At 61.2% G+C, this 14,672-nt stretch overlaps 1 protein-coding gene across 1 annotated transcript in view; it reads left to right on the top strand.

Moving 5' to 3' along the window:
* Nucleotides 1-4,235, top strand: part of PPAPDC3 (phosphatidic acid phosphatase type 2 domain containing 3) — a 10,163-nt gene extending 5,928 nt beyond the window's left edge. Inside the window, exon 2 of the mRNA XM_004677242.2 lies at nt 3,023-4,235. Within this exon, the coding sequence (XP_004677299.1) occupies nt 3,023-3,387 (365 nt within the window). The 3' untranslated portion in view covers nt 3,388-4,235. The remainder of the gene's footprint in view (nt 1-3,022) is intronic.
* Nucleotides 4,236-14,672: the final 10,437 nt, after the last annotated feature.

The raw sequence follows: 14,672 nt of genomic DNA, 5'->3' as shown, positions 1-14,672 counted from the left end.
CTTTCTGTGACCGCTAGCCCAGGGACCTGATAAATGAAGCCATGGACTGTCTGTCCTTTTACAAAAATACCTTGGTGCACAGTAGTGGCTTCGCGGTGAGGAGCAGTCAAAGGCAGAGTTGCCGAAAGACAATGAAGTCACCCTCCATCGCCACCCTCCATCGTCCCCCAGCAGGAGGCCCCGTGACCAGGTAGACTTTCCTCTCCGTAGAAACGCATCCACCTGCATCCTGACCACAGAGGTGTCGCAGCGGGCACGGATGGGACTGGGCCGCAGCGCCGGGTGCAGGCCTGCGGGCCCCGGTATTTCCTGAAAGGGGGGTCTCAGGCGTCCCCACCCCAGGGGAGGGGGCTAAGGGCGGAGGGGCCCAGTGAGCACCCCTGGGTGCTTGCCACACAGGGCCTTCAGGACAGCCTCTAGGGTGACCCCATGATGGGGGTGGGGAGGAAGGGGGCTCTCCGAAGTTGTCCAACCACAAGGTGCAGCCTGGATGCCCTGTGGTGTCTGATTCTAGGGCCCGGGTGGAGCGGGTCCCCTAGCTGACTGCGAGGGAGGTTAGGGGCCTGTCCCTGCCTCACAGCAAGTTGGGGGGCGCTCAGCGTGGGCCGCCCCCAGGGCCTGGCCCGGGTTCTCTCTGCCCAGGGCACCTACCTGCCCCTCCCTCGGAGCCCGGCAGGGATGTAGGTCAGGGAGAGCGATGGGGCCTTGTGACCGGGGCGGAGCTTCGCTGATGGCGCCACCTGCGTCTATTCCTGGGCCCCCGGTGACTGCAGAATCTCAGGCCACAGGGCCGGCTGGGGGCTGCAGCAGGCGGAGGGCAGGGCGGCACGAGGGGCGTTTGGGGCGCCCTGCCGACAGCTGCCCGCCCTGCTGCCTCCAGCCTCAGCCCGATGGCTACAAACACATGTCCATAAACACGGAACTATTTGTAAAAATAAATCCAACTCGGCAGCTGCAGTGTGTGGGGAGAGCAGGAGCTAAGGGAACGCTCGGCCCCAGGGGCTCAGCACCCCACGCCTGACCCCCACCTGCCCAGGCCTCACGTCCAGGAGAACGAACCAGCCAGGAGGGATGGGCGGGCCCCAAGGGGCAGAGGGCAGGGCGGCGCCCCTGGAGACCCAGCCAGGCGGAAGCAGCACGTCCTCCAGAAGGCCCGGGTGCAGGGGTGGGCAACTGGGAACCCCCCTGGGGCCACACCCACACCCCATGGCAACCGCACAGTGCCGCTGTCCTCTGCTTCCCACCTCGTCCGTGTGTGCCTGGGCTAGGAAGCGCTTTGCGGCTGAAATGTGAAGGCCCAGCTCAGTCTGAGGCCCCCCAGGGGAGCTGCGCCCCAGGGGAGGGCGAGGCACCAGCCCCCCGCCCTCGGCAGCCGTCTGGGAGGGAGGTCCAGAGCCGGTGCACCCCAGAGTGCCTGTTGCCCACCTGCTGGCCCTCCCAGCAGCGCTGGGCTCCTGCCCGAGGCAGGCAGATTTCAACCAGGGAGAATTTTCCCAGTGGTTGAGCCCCAGTTTGGTCCAGGAAACCTGGCCATCGGTGGGACAGGTGACCGTGAAGTCCAGCGGCTGGTGTCAAGGCCGCCTGGCCTCCGGGCCTGCTGCCTGCAGCTGCTTACCTGGGCCAGGCCCTGGTCAGCTGCCGTGGGCCCGCTGACAGGCGAGGGGCTTGTTCTTAGCAATGGGGGCGCTGAGGCTTGAACCCCACTGGGACTCCAGAACCTGCACGTTGGCCCCCAGCTGTGACTGCCCTCCCTGATGGGGACAGCCTGTGCCCAGGTGAGGCGGGCTGCACGGGGCAGCTCAGCAGCTCCACGGGGGTCAGAGGCTGTCTCCCAGCTCCCACCTCTCGGGGTCGCTCTGCGCGGAGCGTCAGCGCCTTGGAAATCCAGGGGGGCTGCGGTACTAGTAGCCCCTCGCTCGCCTGCCCTCCCCACAGCCAGTCCCGTGGCTCCTGACCCAGACCCAGGAGTTCAAATCCCAACCGAGAGCGCAGACCGCAGGCCGAAGACCGACGTTCTGAGCTTCCCGTGGGTCAGGCGGGGGTGGGGGTCTCAGTCTGCTGGGACTTGCCCTCGGCCCGGCTCTGAGACCGCCGGTAACCCTCCCGGAAGTCGGCGTCCATGTCTCGTCTTGCAGGTAGGGAAAGTTAGGGCTTGTCTGGAGTTGCACAGCCATGGACCCCGGGCTGCCGCCGGAGAAGGCCCCGGAGGAGAACTGTAGGGTGCTGGGCACGCACCATTCGGGGCCTGACCGGCCTGGATCAGGAAGGGCCTCCCTGAAGAAGGACATTTAATCTGAAGGACAAGGAAGGATATGTCAGTGGGGGCGGGGGGGGGAGGAGGAACATTCCAGAAAGGAGCACGTGACACGAACGCTCCAAGCTCCAAGGCATCCTCTTGTCCTTTGTGAAATGGGGATGGTCTGGTGTGGCTGCTGTGGAAAACAGCTTGGCACTCCCTCCCAGAGGTGCACAAAACTAAAAATGACCCAGCAATTCTGCTCTGAAATCTGTTCTCAGAAGTAAAAACAGGCCCTCAGCAAGTCACTATAGAGGAGTACACAGCTGTCCACGGTCGCCTAAAGGTGACAGTCACCCAAACGCCCATCCGCAGATGAGCAAAGGGAGATGTAGGGATACGCGGAGCATTATGCAGACATGAAAAAGGCATGAAGCCCCGACACGTGTTCTCTCTTACTTGGCACCTTTGCGGGAGCCTCTTGCCTCTCCCGCCTGAGCAAGGGGGGCCCTGGCCCCGACAGAGTGCACGACGTGTGGGAGAAGCGGACGAGAGAAATGCCTGGGGGACGTCCGGCGGGGGGAGGTGGCGGCCGCGGCCGGCTTCTCTGCCCCAGAAGGGGGGACGTTGCTCATGTGCTATCCCGGGCCGGGGCACCCTGGCCGCAAGGGCGCAGGCAGGGGCCCTGTGGCAGGAGCGAGCCCCGAGTCTGTGTGGGGAGGAAGCGGTGGGGGGAGGGGCTGTGGCCGCAGCACTGACGGTCCCGGGCCCTCTGTCCTGCCGCAGCCCTGCTCCTGGACATCATGACCGTGGCCGGCGTGCAGAAACTCATCAAGCGGCGAGGCCCGTTCGAGACGAGCCCCAGCGTCCTGGACTACCTCACCATGGACATCTACGCCTTCCCCGCCGGGCACGCCAGCCGCGCGGCCATGGTGTCCAAGTTCTTCCTCAGCCACCTGGTGCTGGCGGTGCCCTTGCGGGTCCTGCTGGTGCTCTGGGCCTTCTGCGTGGGCCTGTCGCGAGTGATGATCGGGCGGCACCACATCACTGACGTCCTCTCCGGCTTCGTCATCGGCTACTTCCAGTTCCGCCTGGTGGAGCTGGTCTGGATGTCCTCCAACACCTGCCAGATGCTCATCTCCGCCTGGTGAGCTGGCCGGCCCACGGCGCCGGGCCAGGGTGGCCCGAGAGTGCCCGGGGAGCTGGGCCGGCGGCCCCGACTCATCTCCCCACCTCGCTGGAGGCCGGGGACCTGTGTCAGCCTGCCTGGGGGTGCCGGGGCCCTGCCCCTGGGCCCAGACTCCGCGTGTCCCCTCTAGGCAGGCCGCCCAGCTGTGGGGACACCCCGCTTAGCGTGTGCTCTGGAGGAAACAGCAGGAAGCACGGTGGGGGCGGGGCGGGGCCGCCGTCCTCTGCCGTCGCGAGCCGAGCTCTTGGCTGTGCCCGTTACCCCACCGCCCGATGCCCGGCACGATGCTGCACCACCGCCCAGCACAGGTGCCGTCGCCGTTACGGTCACGGGGCGCGCCGGGCAGCTCTCCAGGGGCGCCGGCCGGACAGCAGCCCGCAGGCCTTCGGGAGGAAGGGCCCGGGACAGTTGCAGGCCTGAGGCGCCCGCCGCCAAGTGGGGCCGCCCTGGGCTCTGACGAGCACTCGGAGTGTCCCCACGTTTTCTGAGCTTGTCCGACCACAGAGCCCTTTCCACAGGGGTTCAGCTCTAGTGACCCCCAAGGAACCCCCGTTTTCTCAAGGGCGCTTCTGCAGCTACTAACCCGAGCCCAAGGCCAGAGGCGCAGGCTGGCCTCTCCCAGCACCCGGCTGGGGAGCCGGGGAGGGGGCCGGGCATCGGGTGTCCAGCCAAGGCCGGGAGGCCCACGCATGGCCCACGGGCCTCGGCGGTGCTTTGACCCCAGGGGCCGGACTCCGCGTGACCTCGTAGGTCGTTTCCAAGCCAGCTGCTCTGGATACGCATTTCATGTGACAATACAGGTGACGTCAACCCGCCTGTCCTGCGTGTTTTTGCCTCGTGCGACAGGAGCTTCCAGGCGGGAGTGTCCACTTCACTTCCCAGTGGCTTCTCCGGGCAGGCGCGGGCAGAGGCTCTCGACGCCCCGGGCTGGTTCCTTCCCCTGTGGCTCTGGGTCGCCCCACGATGACGCCACGGAGGTCTTCCCCGCAGCCCCGAGGCCCTTGCTCTCCCTGCTGTGTCCCGGCCCCAGAGGGAGTGACAGTGACTGGAGTGACAGTGACCGGCAGACGCAGCCATGCCTGGAGACCTCTAGGGTGCTGGGGGTGGGTCCCAGGAGGTGGACTTCTGGGCCCCCAGGGCCTCGAGTGAGCCGGGATGGAGAGGGCTGAGGCAGGCGCCGCCCCCGCGTGGGTAAGCTGGAGCCCCGGCGCCCGGTCGGTTTGAGGCTCAGGCTCAGGCTCCCAAGGGAGCACCCCTTGGTACCTCACAGAGCCCTGACTGACTCGGGTGCCCTTGCAGAGATGAGAAAACAAGGCCCAGGGAGGGAAGGGGACTTGCCCAGGCCGGCACCCCCACTCCAGCCTCACGGGGCCTTCACGAGGCCCTTGGGAGGGGAGCCAGGCCAGCTTCTGCCTTTGGGGCCTCCATGCCTCCCCCCGCAGCAGAGGCTTAACGCAACAGGATGCAATTTTCCACATGGTTCTGGGAGTCAGAAGCCCCAAATCAAGGTCCCCCCAGGGTCTTTCTGCCGCTGGGATTGTGGGGAGCAGCCTTGGTTCTGCCTCCCAGCCTCAGGGGTGCTGCCCCACATCCGCCCCCACCCTGCCTGTCTCCTGACCAGCACCCGCCCTCCCCCAAAAGACCCTGTTTCCAAACATGGTCACACCCATGTACAGGGGTCAGAGACACCGTCAAGCCCTAACACATGAGACCGTGCAGAGGAGGAAAACAGCTTCCTCTCCCCCGGGACAGGGCAGGGCCGACACCCATTCCTGCTGGTGGGCGGGTCCCCTGGCCACAGAGCCCGCCCAGGGCCCGCCTGCTGCCCACCCCCCAGCAGAAGCCAGACCCTCACTGGCCTCCCCACTAAGACCAAGGCCGCCCACCCCCACCCACCTTCTCCAGGCCCGCTTCTCTCTGAGCCACTGAGGGGCCTCCCCCTCCTGCATCAGGCGACCCCCACCCCATCTTTGCCCTGAAGGGACTCGGGGTGTCCACCTGGCCAGGACACCAAGGTTAAAATCTCCAACTTCCAATCTTGACTCTTGGCAGTTCTGGGACCTTTAAAATACATTCTGCACCTGTGTAAGGTGCACGTGTGCCCATGAGGCCGAGCAGAGGCTGAGTGCTCCCTCCCCCAGCCAGCTCCCACTGTGAACCAGGCCAGGCTGCAGCCCCGACGCATCCCCGGTAGGGACGGGACGGACGGTCCCCAGACGGTGCTTCTGCAGAGCGTGGGAGTGGTGGTGGCTGAGGTCTTCCCGAGGCCGTTTCTGTAGAATGCAGGGCCCTGGCAGACCCCTCGATGGGGGAGGGGGGTAGATTCTTGAGTGTCTTAAACAACTAAGAGAGGATGCTGGCAGGCACCTGCTGTGGGGTATCAGTCGGGGTGGGGCGTGCGGGTGGGAGACCAGGGAGGGAGGAAAGGGTTGGAGGGGCAGGGGAAGGAGGGGGGGCAGGAGGAGGGAAGGGGAAGGCGTCTGAGCCGCCTCCAGGAAGCCCCAGTGCACATTCCTGGAGAGAGCCGGCTGGGGTGCCGGGTGAGGATGCAGGTGCAGGGTGGGGGCGAGACGGGCCACAGGGAGCCCGCGCTGCGAAACGGGCTGAGCACCCCATGGTCAAGATGCCTCCCCCTTTCTAAAGAACACGTCTGGGGGCAGCAAGATTCTGTGAAGGCCTTTTATGATGGCCAGCGAGACCCTTCCGCAGCCCGCTGCTCTCAGGGCGATGCCGGCCGCTTCTGTTTTTTCCGCACGATTTGTGCGGAGTTGGTGTCCTTTTCTCGTCGCCAGACCACGAGCCTCTGCCATGCGGACGGGCCCCAGGCTGCAGGGGGAGCAAGGGCCCCCAGCAAGCACAACCCCGCCTTGGCAGGCCTGGGACTGGGCTGGGGGGTCACCCCAACCTGGCCCTTCACAGTGTCACTCTTTGGTCTCCTTAAAGTTCTTTGTCAGGATAAAGAGTTGGGGTTCTGATCCCCCCGTCCCCCACCCCGTGACTATTACCCATTGATGGCGCTGGGGTGGGAAGTTTTTTCTCAAGCACAACCATCATGTCTGTAGTAGGCTGAATTGTACCCCCAAATCTACATGTGGAGGTCCTGACCCCCAGACCCAGACTTGACTAGAAGACAGGTCACCTAAGGAGGGAATTAAGTCAAAATGGGTCATTAGGTGGCCTTAATCCAACAGGACAGCTGTCCTCACGAGAGGAGGAAGGGGGACAGGCACGCAGGGAGGAAGGCCGTCCCCCTCGACGCCCGGGCCCCGGAACCGCGAGGAAATTATTCTGTTGTTTAAACTGCCCGGCGCTGTGCCCTGAGTTGGCAGCCCCGGGGAACTAGGGGCTCCTCAGGCCATCTCAGGGGAGATTGGGGCACACCTGGTGATTTGGGGGGGGCCTGTGTCTGGGGTGTGGGAAGAGCATGGGCCCAGGGCCCACCCTGCAGGGGGCCCCACGCCATCACAGAGCCCAGGGCGAAGTCCTCTTGCCCCCAGCCCCTTCCCTGCAGAAGAAACCCCAGAGGGGCAGGGAAGCGAGGGCAGGCGCCAGGAGGACAGGGACGCTCCGATCAGCCACCATCTGGCTCCAGGAGAGAGGAACCTCTGGACACGCTGGCCACGGCGGTTACGTAACCCACGTGTGAGTCATGGGCCACGCGCCGCCCGGCACCCCCTGCCCAGTGTGCGGGGCCCCTAAGTAGGGCGCTGGCACAGGGTAGGCGCCGAGAGCACTCGGGGTGGCCCGGAGCTCACGCGCGGCCACGTGCGCACAAAGCCACCACTGGTGGCAAGTGTCCTTGCGCGCCGGCACCCCCAGACCCTCCCGCGGCACCGTCCTGCACGAACGTGGACTCTCCCACCCGCAGGGCTCCCCGGCTTTGCGTATAAGCAGACGCAAACAAGGACACGGTATGGTCTGCCACATCCCCACGACACCCGCCCGCGCCCCGAGCCCGCCACCCGCCTGCAGGCACCGGCCCCCCGCCCACGTTGCAGGCGCCTGGCCTCACACACTCCCGTGCTCTCTTGCACATCCAGGGATCAGGCTTGCCAGACTTAGCCAAGAAAATATGGAGTGCAATATTTGGAACAGACTTACCCTAAAATCTGTTATTTTATTTGAAATGGAAATTTCCCTGAGGCCCAGTCCTTCACCTGGCGCCCGTGTGGACAGTCTCTGCGTGTGTGAGGCCCCCAGGCCCAGCCCAGGACACGCCGCTGCCCCCGGAGAGTTCCCAAGACTCTCTCTGGGTCTGGTGAGCGGACCGCAGCTGCACGCTGGCCACAGCGCAGGTCACGGCCTGGCCCGGACCCGGGACGGCGTCCAGCCAGGGTCCGCGGAGCCCTGAGAAACCCCTCCCGCCAACAGCCCAGCTGTGCGGTCTGGCAGCAGCGGGTCCCTCGGAGCCCCACCCAAAGGCACGGCCTGAGGAGGGCGTCCAGGCGGGGTCAGAGGCGCAGCCCCAGCCCGAGGGGTCCACGTGGCCTCCCCTCCATCTGCTGCTGCTTTTGCCGTGGGACGAGGCAAGACAAAGGTCTCCGGGAACCCTGACCTCAGGTGGACCCCACGGCAGGGCCTGATGAGACAGGTGAGTGAGCTCGCCGGACAGCAAGCGCGGAGGGAGGGTCCCCGGGAGGGCAGACCCAGATCTGGCCCCTGTGACCCGGGGCCCCTCCCCCCAGGAGAGGAATTCTGGCCCAGCAGCTTGTGCGAAGAGTCTCCGGAGAGCCGGGGTCAGAACAGGGTGAATTTCTTCAAGGAAGCATCTTTTTTCCTGATCACCATGTTTTTAGTTACATAAGAACGCATTTTTTTATTAAGAAGCAGTCCAGACAGGAAACCCAGGAACATTTTTTGGTTCTTTTCGATACTTCTCCATGCATTCATAAAGCAGAGCTGTGTTGGGCCTCCCTGGGGTCTGGGTCAGCCTCAGGCTGTCACCTCTATGGCCTGAGTTCACTCCCCGGCCAGGAAGAGACCCTGTCTCCCTGCTGCTCCCCCTAACAGCATATTTCAGGCAGTTGCCTGTTCTGCACCCACTCTCTGTGGTGGGGTACCTCTGGCCCACACTCCAGTTGTATGCAAAAAAAAAAAAAAAAAAAAAAGAGATGTGCTTGGCCAAGCAAGTGGACACATCCTTCTTTCATTTCCTGACACGGCGCAGGCAGCTCTCGGCTCTGTGTCCACAGCACCAGCAGCAAGCAGCCGCGGCCTTCGCCCGAGCGGCCTCCGCAGAGCCCGGGCACCAGAGCGTCCTCTTCGGTCTTACAGGTGCCGCCAGTGTGTTTCATCGGAGGCAAAATTCACTGAACAATTAACCAGTTTAAAGTGAGCAGCTCAGGGCCGTTAGTTCGGGCACAGGGTGGAGCAACCCCGCCTGGGTGGTTCCCAGCGTGCTCAGCCTCCCGGGACAACGCTGCCTGGCAGCACGGTGCCCTGGCCAGCTCGCTGCCCGCGGGCCCCGCCTGCTCGGACATGCCGCCTTGGTGGGGTCTGGTGACATGGCCTGGCAGGTCCTGGTGCCTTCGACTACCATCTGCGTCCGGCTCCCCGAGGTGGGGCGTGGGGCTGTGTCATTCCTCTTCGAGCTGACCAGAACCCCCCGGCGCGAACGCAGCAGGGTGGTCCACCGTGGGCGGGTGTGTGGGTGGTTGGCACCTTTCAGCGACGGTGAAATGTGCCTATCAACACCTCGTGCAGGTATGTGCTGAGTGCCCGCTGGGGTTCCGGGAGGGCTGATTCCTGGAGGACTTGCTGGGTGTGCGGCTGCCCTGTGTGCTGTGGTGGGCGGGCACACTGCTTCACAGCACCTGCACCATCTTCTGCCCCATTTTGTTGTCTGTGTTCCCCTCACAACCCTCTGAGGTGAGTGGAAGTCACTCCCAGCGTCTCCACAGTCATGGGAAAACGTGCCTCTCGGTGTGGCTGTCTTGTTTCACGTGTTAATTCCTGGCAGTGGAACTGTGAGGCCCACAGGTGTGTGTGTGTGAGTTTACATCTTTTTTTTTTTAAGATTTATTTATTTATGCACACAGAACTGGGGTACAGGCCAGAGGTGCAGGGGGGTGAGAGGATGCACCAGAGACAGAGTGGGGAGCAGGACAGGCAGATCGACGAAGTCCACTGCTGAGGGGAGCAGCGGGCGGGTCAGGAGAGTCTTCCGTGCCCCGGGAGTCACCTCCGGGGCGGGGATCGAACTCCCAGCAAAGCAGCTGCGGCCAGCATGCAGTGCTGCGTCCTGACCCGCTGCACCACCAGGAGGGCCCGAGAGTGGACGTTTTGCACTGGCTTTGGTCAATATCACTGGCCCCTGGAGGAGCTGAGCCGCTCATCCTTTCCCCAGCAGGAAGCAACAGAAAAGGCAAGTTTTTTTGCCTTTGTGACTGTTGTCAACTTGACTGCAAAGATCCTGTTCCCTTGTTTCATTGTTTGGCGGTTTCAACTACTGTCAGAGAAGGCTGAGCTGTGCCCTCCTCCCGAAGTTCATGCTTGAGTACTAACCCCCCGTTATGTCACTGTTTCCACTGGGGCCTCAAAGATGTGATTAAGTTTAAGTGAGGTCCTTGGGGCAGCCGGATCTCCCAGACCGGCATCCTGGGAGGAGGGAGCCCAGAGAAGTCCACCCCAAGGCCCAGGAGAGGACCTAGGGCAGACCATCTGCCCCTCCTCTTGGGCCTGCAGCCTCGGAACGTGGGAAAGCAAAGCGCCTGCTGTGTCAGGCTCCCTGCCTGGCGTGGTCACACTGCCCTGGGAGCTCACGCGGCGGGAAGCGTTTCTCAAGCTGTTCACCACGTGGGTTTGTGGCTCTAAGCTGCGGCCAGCTGCCCCTCCCTGGCGCAGGAGCCCAGAGGCGCCCAGAGGCGCTCACCTGTGTAGGTCAGCAGTCTGAGGTGGAGCTTCCGGGCAGAAGTCAAGGCCCCTGGCGACCTGGGCTCCCTCAGGACACAAGAAGGGGCAGAGGAGGACATTCCAGTGGCTGAAAAACTCCCCTCAGGTCGCCAGAGGGGCTCGGATACTACTGGCCGGGTGGGGTCTCCAGGGAGGATGGCTCCTCCCCAGCAGATTCCAATCTAGCCGCAGCTGAGACCCATCAGCCGCTGGACCCAGGCCCGATGCACAGCCCAGGCAGGCGCTGCACAGGCCGGTACCTCGCCTGCCCCCGCAGGGGATGAGGAGGAGGGAGGCCGCCCACACGCTGGCTTGTTTATCCCGTGCTAGGGCCAAGCCACTGGCTTTTCCTTCCGCCATGTTTCCTCCCGCAGGTGAACCCAAATGCAGCTTGGGGGTCAGTGCAGCAACTGCCCCCTGCAGGCCCGTGGCTGGGCGCATGGCCTGGCCTCGGAGGAAGGGCTGCCGGGAGGATCAGCTGTGCGGAAGGGTCTGGGGGTGCACTTCAGCCAGGATGGGGCTCCCAGGCGGCCAGGCTCCCCTCCAAGCCAAGTGACTCCTGCTCCAATTCCAAGCCTGGGTCATCACGGACAAGCCGGACGATAAGGGCCACAGACGAGCCCCCCAGATACACACAGCTGACGCCCACCCGCCCCACAGCTGGCGTCGCTGTCCTGGCTCGCGGGTCCCAGAGGGAGGCCCCGGGCCCCGGGGTGACTGAGCTGCATCTCAGAACTAGAGCTACCCCAGCCTTGGGTCATAACCGTCCCGTGATTGCCGTGTGCTGCTCTCTGGGCTGCTGACATTTATCAAGAGTGTTATTTTGACAAGAGCGAACACTCGTGCAAACACCGAAGAAATCAACAGGTAGGATGCTGACGGTACATGTTTTTATGTGGCCTTCTTGAAATCTGGGTTTTGTGCTTATGATTCCCTTGTTTGAAAGTAACAGAATGATACACACCTGAAGTTTATATGTTTAAAGTAAGGTTTAAAAAAAATGGCGTCACTGATACGTTTGCCTAAACAGTGCGCTTCAGATATGCTTGCTCTGCACTCTGTCAAGACAGCGTCATTACATGTCAGGCTAACGGGAGTCCTCCGCTTGTGACATGGAGCTGTGGCTGATTCCCTGTTCCCGGCTGTGTCCCACTGGAGTATGTGAATAAGCCGCCATTTACTTACCCATTCTCTGCAGTGGGCATTGCGGTTGTAGTCAGCTTTTTGGTGTCCTTAGTACTGCTACTGTTGACATTCTTGTACACATCCCCAGGTGAACCAAAGTTCGAACACAAAGAGGCTGGGTCATGAAGAGGCTAATCACTATGTGAGAAATTGCTGACCCACGCTCCAAAAATGACTGGCCAGTTTATGCTCACACCAGCAGCTCATCAAAGTTCTGGTTGATCTGTTTCTGTCAGCACTTGATATTGTCAAACTTCATGCTTTGCTCCGTGAGCAAGTGTGACTGATGGGTGTTGATGGGTGTTTCATGGATGTTGGCCACTTGTGCTTTTGTGAAATGACCCTCATGTCTGTGGCGACTTTTTGTTTCTTTTCCCTTTTCTTATTGGTTTCTAAATGTTTTTTACATATTCTGTTATGAAAGCTTTGCCAGTTGTATGGACTAAAAATAGCCCCCCATAGAAGCTTGTAACTTTGCCTTGTTTTGTCTCCCGATGAGGAGAAATTCCTGATTTTAACATAATTTGTATGATTCAATTATTTCATGCTTAGTGTTTTTTTTATCCTAAAACATCCTTTCTTACCATAAGTTTAGATAGAGATGTGTGTTATCATCTATAAAATGTTCAAAGTCTACTTTTGACATTTAAATCCTTAATCCATCTGGAATCTATTTTTATGTATATTATGAAATAGGACTCCTGTTTCTTTTTATCCCTCACGTGGGTAATCACCTTTCTGGTGCAAGTCAACGAACAGGCCTCCTTTCCTTACTAATCTACCACACCACCTCTGTGATGTCAAAGTTTCCTACATGTGAGCATTTGTTTCTCAGTCTTGGTTCTGTTTCAATGATTAGTGTGTTGCTGTCTCATTCCCATAGTATCATGAGTCCTAAATTCAAACAAGGAAATTCCCTCTGTACTCTTCTCCAAGAGGACCAGAGTTCTGTGCTCTCTCATATAAATTTTAGAATCCTGATCAAATTTCACAAAATTTTCCTTAGGACTTTGAAATTGCATAGAGTACATAACGCAGCTGGGGAGGACTGACATCTTTCTGCTACCAGGCCTTCTTAGCAAGGTCTCTCTCCCCTCCCTTTTTTTTTTTAACTTACTTCCATAAATGGTATGATTTTCTGTTCAAGTCTTACTTATACTTAGTTTAACTTAGTCTTAGACACAATAATGTCCATATTCTGATCAACAACATCCCCCATTTTAATAGTCTAATAACTCTTTTTTTTTTTAATTTTTTTTTTTAAGATTTATTTATTTGTACACACAGAACTGGGGTACAGGCCAGAGGCTCAGGGATGGTGAGAGGCTTCACCAGAAACAGAGCAGGGAGCAGAACAGGCAGATCAACGAAGATGCTGAGGGGAGCAGCGGGCGGGTCAGGAGAGGTCTGCCACGCCATGTGGTCACCTCCAGGGCAGGCGGGAATCGAACTCATGTGCAAGAGGCTTTAGATTCTCAGTGCTCTGCTTTAACCCGCTGCGCCACCAGGGAGGGCCCCTAATAACTCTTTTTAAAGATTTATTTATTTATGCACACAAGAGCTGGGGTACAAGCCAGAGGTTGAGGGGGTAAGAGGATTCACCAACAGAGTGGGAAACAGAATAAGCAGATCTACTGAAACCCACTGCTGAGGGGAGCACCGGGGAGACCGGAGAGGTCTGCTGCGCCCTGGGGTCACTTCCTAGCCAGGGATCGAACTTGTGCTGCAGTAGGTGCAGACACCTTCGTAGTGCTGGGACCCAAGCCCTTGCGCCAGCAGGAGGCATTTTTTCTACCTGTTTCAGTTCTACATATTTTGATGTTTTAGTTTTGCTGCTGCTTTTACCCCTGAGAAAGGTGTTACAGGAGTTCTTTGAAGGTGTGGGCCGGTGACAGGTGGCTGGGACAGACAGGCTGGGTTCAAGCCCTGTCCTGCTCCGTGCCCGAGAGCCTGCTCCGCCACTGGCCCTCTAAACCTCAGTTTCTCCATCATATCCTGCCTCGGAGCTGGAGGCACTGCGGGTGGCCCGGCTGGTGGGGGGGTCCAGCAGAGCCTCTGCACACAGCTCCTGTCTCTGTCCCCTGAGGTCAGACCTTTCAGAACCTGTCAGCTGGCCCCACTTCCTCAGCATGAATGAGTCAGGTGGGGGAGGGGCGGGGTGCTGCCGGGCAGCCTGGAAACCCTCCTCCAGCTCAGGCCCAGCCCTGGCCCTCCTGGCCCCTGCACCCTGACTCCAGACACCCACGGGAGGGCACCTCCTGTGAGCCCCAGGGCCCGCCCCGCCGGCGTCCGCCAGCCCCAGCTCCAGAGGAAACCTGCACAAACACCCCTGCCTGCAGAGATAACCCCCTTCCTGCCCTGCCGCCCCTTCCCCACCACAGGGGCAGAGGCCCAGTGCAGCTTTATCTCCCCCTCCTGTGAGGAGGGGCACTGGACTAGAATGTGTCAGCTGATAAGGGGTCTGTGGGGCGGCAGCCTGGCCCGTGTCCGCTGAGAGGCTCGGGGCCGAGCGATAAGGGCTGGGGGCCTTTGAAGCCCGGGCTCCCAGGACCAGCAGCGGCTGTCTGGGGAGGGGCTACCCCCCCATGTGTCCAGTGCAGGAAACACAACCTTGGCGGTTTGCGGGGGTGGGGGATGAGATCCCAGCAGAGGAACTGGCGGGCATGAACTTCTCTCCTGGGTCCTAGCCGGTAAGTGCCCGGAGCTATGTGGAAGGAACAGCTCAGCTGCGCTAAGAGGAAGGGCTTCCCTGGGGCTGGCTGCTCCTCCGGCCTGGGGCCTAGGCTCCTCTTCCGGGAATGGGGAGAGCCGGCTCTTATGCGGGCGCTTTGGAGGTGATGCCGTGTCTCATTCCGGAGGCCCCAGTCAATGGAGTGCAGAGTGCATCTGGGCAGGGCGCAGGGCCTCCCACCAGCAGGGAGGTTGTGGCGGGATGTGCGGGAGCAGCGGGCTGCTCCGGGCGCTGGGGGCCTCTCCCCTGCGGCCCTCTCTGCTCCCATGGCTGCCTCCACGTGGACGTTCGCCCACCACCCCCTACCACCCCACCTCCGAGTCCAGCTGCCCTGCCCTCAGCCAGTGCCCACCTCCTGGGGCCAGAAACCCTGGGGCCCAATTCCGAAGGCCCGGCAGCTACCAGGGCCAGCTCTGCCTGGCCCCTGCCGAGTCATCAGC

The sequence above is a fragment of the Condylura cristata genome, unplaced genomic scaffold, assembly GCF_000260355.1.
Source record: "Condylura cristata isolate star-nosed mole 26May11 unplaced genomic scaffold, ConCri1.0 scaffold00006, whole genome shotgun sequence".
In the NCBI taxonomy this organism is placed as follows: domain Eukaryota; kingdom Metazoa; phylum Chordata; class Mammalia; order Eulipotyphla; family Talpidae; genus Condylura; species Condylura cristata.
Note: the sequence above shows the minus strand (reverse complement) of the source record. Positions and strands in the feature narration are given on the sequence as shown.